The sequence below is a fragment of the Littorina saxatilis genome, linkage group LG17 (genome assembly GCF_037325665.1).
Source record: "Littorina saxatilis isolate snail1 linkage group LG17, US_GU_Lsax_2.0, whole genome shotgun sequence".
NCBI lineage: Eukaryota > Metazoa > Mollusca > Gastropoda > Littorinimorpha > Littorinidae > Littorina > Littorina saxatilis.
Window position 1 is genome coordinate 66456912 of NC_090261.1, and position 6000 is coordinate 66462911.

The 6000-nt window shown below is 40.9% G+C and overlaps 1 protein-coding gene across 3 annotated transcripts in view; it reads right to left on the reverse strand.

The window, feature by feature from the left end:
• Positions 1-6000, reverse strand: part of LOC138952221 (HEAT repeat-containing protein 5B-like) — a gene marked incomplete in the record, with an annotated part of 117059 nt that overhangs the window by 100918 nt on the left and 10141 nt on the right. For all 3 annotated transcript variants that reach the window (XM_070323826.1, XM_070323824.1, XM_070323823.1), the window contains 1 exon segment: positions 2554-2776. In XM_070323826.1, the coding sequence (XP_070179927.1) occupies positions 2554-2682 (129 nt within the window).

Below are 6000 nucleotides of genomic sequence, written 5' to 3' on the forward strand. Positions count from 1 at the left end.
CTAACTCCGTGTCGATTCCCCCATGTCTGACAAGTCCAGAGATGAGTGTGGAGAGAGAGGCACTAAAAAGCAAGATCACTGGACAAAACGCAAGATTTATTTTCTCCAGAGGGCCATGAAAGCTTCTCCTGATTCAACTTAAACTCCACAGGTCGCGTGTGTGTATGCCCTTCACGCATACGAATGTTTGAATTTGTCTGGCTCTTACCGTCACTATATCTGTTTCATCGGACGGACAAAGGCAGTTGGACTAAAATATCCAGCATTTTTTTAAGTTAAAAAAAAAGAAAAAAGAAGACCAGAAAACTTTAAACATAACTGTTCAGATGGTCTGCACACACACACACACACACACACACACACACACACACACACACACACACACACACACACACACACACACACACACACACACACACACATGCGTGCAAAAAACAACAACTATGTACACTGAGACACGTTAAAACGAACGCACATCTCATATTGCAACAACCTGGCAACAAAGTGGGTTGCTGACACAATCTGGTAAAACAACATATTCTTCACACTCTCAAGACGTCAGAGAGACAGTTCTAGTGAACGACGAAGAAGAAGAAGAAGAGAGACAGTGAGAGAGAGAGGTAAAGTATATAGGTGAACAAGAAATTCCTCCGAGGTAGGAAAAACACCCCCGTTGGTCAAAGGGAAATAACCATTCTCACTGCCACCAACTGAGAAGGTTATTTCCCTTTGACCATGAAGATGTCCCTCTATAAGTCCTTGTAGAATCTTAATCCACCAATAACTCCCTAACCGTGTGTTTGACTGGTCCCAATTTTTGTAAGGACCGTCTCAGGAATGTATAGAACCTGTTCACCAAGTTTGGTGACGATCGGTCCGTTCATTCTTGAGATCTATATGCGAACACAAACACACAAACACATCGACCGAAACCTATACACACCCCTATACCGGGGGTGTAAAAACCTGTGTGTCTGTCAAGAAGAGACACAGTGAGAGAGAGAGGTAAAGTATAGGTGAAAAACCTGTGTGTCTGTCTTGAATACGTATAAAATGTGCATCCAAGCAGCGCACATGCATGTGCACAAACGTCAAGGGAATCTTCTCGAACCTGTCTATTGAGAATCGTAACTCGTCTGACAACAATCAATTCGTTGCCTGTTCACTTCAGACGCGTGGAAATATTATTAAAAGGTAGCGAGCAATATTCTGTTCGTAATAACATATTGATATTTGAGTCTGTCCAATCGTTTATTGTTAAATCTGGTCGACTGATTTGATGGATGTGTTCACGCATTGATAGTGTATATGTGTGTGGGCAGGCGTATGTGTACCTCCACACTGCCTCTCTCTGTGTTATCGTATCTGATTACATAAGCAGCGTATAAGTAATGATTATTATCGTTTGTCTCGTATTTTATATGTTAACGAATTACTGCCTTCCATAAAAAATTGTTACATTTACTTGAATTTACATGTTGCATGTCTTAGACTTGATGCTCTCTTCCTATGCGCTTTCGTCCTAGTCTCTCCTTGTGGTTGTTAGTACTTTCTTCCCCCTCTCCCTCCCTTTTCTTTTTTATCTTCTGTAGATTCTTTTGTTCCTATTTAGCTCCCCATCCCCATTCTTTCAATTTGTTCTTCTGGTTTATTGTTGTTATGTCCACCATTACGAAAATGTGTGTAATTTAGTATTGTTCTGGTCACGTGATATAAGCATTTGCTTGAACGCGTGTCCTAGCTGTGTGTTTCGAACTGTTCATGCGAAGAAATTCTGAATAACATTTTGTTTAAACCAATCGTAACTCGTAAGCCAGGAAATGACAAACTAATCCCAAGGAGAACAGACTTAGTACGTGTATATGGTTTGTGCTCTTCTGGGACTCAACTGAAGCACAGCTTGTGCCCTTGCTCTCTTGTAAATACTGTACTGTTCAACCAATAACACATCTGTTACGCCCCCCGCGGGTTAGGGGGAGTCCCATATTGGTTGGGACGATAAAGAATTTACCCGATGCTCCCAAGCATGTCGTAAGAGGCGACTAACGGATTCTGTTTCTCCTTTTACCCTTGTTAAGTGTTTCTTGTATAGAATATAGTCAATGTTTGTAAAGATTTTAGTCAAGCCGCTAAGTCCTTTGTACTGGAAACTTGCATTCTCCCAGTAAGGTAATACATTGTACTACGTTGCAAGCCCCTGGAGCAAATTTTTGATTAGTGCCTTTGTGAACAAGAAACAATTGACAAGTGGCTCTATTCCATCACCCCCCTTCCCTCCGTCGCGATATAACCTTGAACGGTTGAAAACGACGTTAAACACCAAATAAAGAAAAGAAGAATAACATATGTTACAAGAAATCAAACATTATTGAAGCGAAACATACACAGAAAGCACACAACACTCAAATAAATTTAACACTCACACAAAACCGGCACATACATAGATACGTCGATAAATTCAAAAGATATATATATACAGTGTATATATATATATATATTAATACAAAAATAACATCCCTCGACAAAAATTCAGAATGCTGCCAGTTGACTGACCTTTTGCGCTGCTGCAAGCACCTTGTCGAGGAACCTGAGCCACTCAAAGACAAAGACCGGTCTCTTGGACTCTGGCACCCGCTTCAATGCCTCCTCGTTGAGCAGCAGACTGTGCGCCAGTTCCATCATCGGGACAGGTGCCACTGCCTGGCAGCACAGGTATGTCCTTGGGTTAAGGCCTCACCTCACGACACCTCTCGGACTAACTCCACTGTCTCAGCTCCTGAAAAAATAACAAAAGTAAACTCTGTTATACAAAGAACTTCTTTTTTTTTTTATCGAATTCATAAGTCTAGTCCGTATGCGTCCTTTAAGCGTCTACAAATTGTGTCTGTAGGACATGAATCAGTTCAATCTCTATCATCACCCAAGTGAGTGCGGCTTAATCATCAGAGACTTTTATTGGAAAAGATCCCGAGCAAATCGCTGGCATGAAACTGAGAACTGTTCTGCCAGGACTTTATTTCACCACCAGTACTTGCAGTTAGCTGTTGTTGTTGTTGTTTGAATGTTTGGTTTTGAGCGTGTGTTTGTTGTTGTAAAAAGATGTTGTGGTGGTTGTTGTTATTGGGCTGGTGTGTTTTTTCCTCACATTATGTATATATATTTAATGTGACGTTGATCGACACAGATAGAGAGAGTTAGCGTGTGCATGAGCACAACGAACCTAAATTACCCCATTACTACGAAAACAAACCACACGTTGTCAATGCAGCAAAGGGACACATGGGTTATAAAGAACTAACATTAAACAATCGTGCACGGTTCGTACTTAGGAGTATGAACGCATTTGTGGGCAGTGAAACCATTCCACCAACTCACCAGAAACACACGTACATTTTATGTATAGTCGAGGGTCAAGAGACCGTATGTATGATTGATAACAAAATCATGCGTTGCTCTGAATTCTGCAATTATCACATTCTCCCCTGTGTGTGCTACCTTTTGCTATTCAGTAAACGACATTGGTCGAACTTCTGTTTTTACTCCGTCTTCCTTTCCGAGCTAATCAACCCATAGTGAAAACAAGCACGCTGTCACCGCAGCTTGCAGCAAATCAATATCTTGACCCAATTCTGCTAAAGACATAGGCCGACACAGTGGGCAGACAAAACAACCTATTCAGACAATAAGTCCCTCGAGCTCCAGAGTGCAACAGACCTGAGAGAACAACAGGTAGACAACTGAAACAAGTAATACTGAGTCTGACAGAGAAATAACTACACTGTGTTTGAATCCAAAGCAGACAGAACAACGGAGGAACAACTAAAAAGAACTACCACAAACAGAGATAATTACCGAGAGACAACTGAAAATAACTAACAGAGAAGTGACTATACTGTGCCTGAATCCATAGCCGAGATAATTACAGAGGGACACCTGAAAATAACTAACAGTACACTAACAAAGAAATAACTACACTGTGTCTGAATCCATAGCAGAGATACTTAGAGGGACAGCCGAAAAGAACTAAGAGAGAAATAACTACACGGTGTCTGAATCCATAGCAGAGATAATTACAGCGGAACAACTGAAAAGAACTAAAAGATAAATGACTGCACTGGTCTCAATCCACGGCGGGTGAACGAACACAACACAAAACAGTTGTTATTGATTTTATCATCTTGTGCGATAAAAAAAACCAGGTAAGGCTCTTTGCAACTGTTATTAAACGCTGCAACAATAACCCGCGTACAAGCGATTTGACAACAATGAATACATTTTATTTCTAGCACACCTGTCTATTCAGACAACTAACGAAGTGATGAATGCACCATTTGGATTGCCGTGAATGACAGTAATATTGGGCGTCTAACTGACACACACAACTATTGACCCTTGGGCCCTACTCCTCTTTATCATTCTCCAGGACTTGCTAAAAGCTGTCACAAAGAACCAAGACGTCCATGCAGTTGGGTCCGTTCATTCATGGAAGTCTTCATGTGCAACACAATTAAGTGTGTTTCCTGCAAGACTCATATTTTCCGAGTTTTCCTTTTTATATTTAGTCAAGTTTTGACTAAATATTTTAACATCGAGGGGGAATCGAAACGAGGGTCGTGGTGTATGTGCGTGTGTCTGTGTGTCTGTGTGTGTGTGTGTAGAGCGATTCAGACTAAACTACTGGACCGATCTTTATGAAATTTGACATGAGAGTTCCTGGGTATGAAATCCCCGAACGTTTTTTTCATTTTTTTGATAAATGTCTTTGATGACGTCATATCCGGCTTTTCGTGAAAGTTGAGGCGGCACTGTCACGCCCTCATTTTTCAACCAAATTGGTTGAAATTTTGGTCAAGTAATCTTCGACGAAGCCCGGACTTCGGTATTGCATTTCAGCTTGGTGGCTTAAAAATTAATTAATGACTTTGGTCATTAAAAATCTGAAAATTGTAAAAAAAAAATAAAAATTTATAAAACGATCCAAATTTACGTTTATCTTATTCTCCATCATTTGCTGATTCCAAAAACATATAAATATGTTATATTCGGATTAAAAACAAGCTCTGAAAATTAAATATATGAAAATTATTATCAAATTTATTTTTTCGAAATCAATTTAAAAACACTTTCATCTTATTCCTTGTTGGTTCCTGATTCCAAAAACATATAGATATGATATGTTTGGATTAAAAACACGCTCAGAAAGTTAAAACGAAGAGAGGTACAGAAAAGCGTGAGCACTATCCTTCTCAGCGCAACGAATACCCCGCTCTTCTTGTCAATTCCACGTGCACTGCCTTTGCCACGGGCGGTGGAGTGACGATGCTACGAGTATACGGTCTTGCTGCGTTGCGTTGCGTTCAGTTTCATTCTGTGAGTTCGACAGCTACTTGACTAAATATTGTATTTTCGCCTTACGCGACTTGTTTTCTCTTTAGCCTGTAATATGATGTTCACACACGTTGTCTGCAAAAAGTGACTTCGATATGTGTACTTTAGTGCACCGATTCAAATGATTGTTTAGCTTGCATAGTATGTTCTGTTTAATCATGCATGGTGGCTATCTCAATCAATCAATCAATCAATATGAGGCTTATATCGCGCGTATTCCATGGGTACAGTTCTAAGCGCAGGGATTTTTTTTTTTTTTTTTCGCGGGCAAAGCATCAAGATTAAATAGGTGGCTTTCAAGCACGGAGTACCAAGATCTAGGAAGCAGCTTTTAGGTTAATGAAGTTTCGAAATACCCCCTCCCCCACCGCCCACAATGTCCAGGGTCGGTGCCTCCAAGAAACAGGATCTGCAAGGACGGGCGCAGTGGCCTTGGTGAATAAGACGCCCGCCTCCCAAGCGGAAGGTCCAGGGCATTGTCCCATCTCCCAGCCGTCAACTTATGTGCGGACCTGCTAATGCGATATATCCCCCTTCGTGTGTACATGCAAGCACAAAACCAAGTGCGCTCTGAAAAGATCCCGTAAACCATGTCAGAGTTCGGTGGGTTAT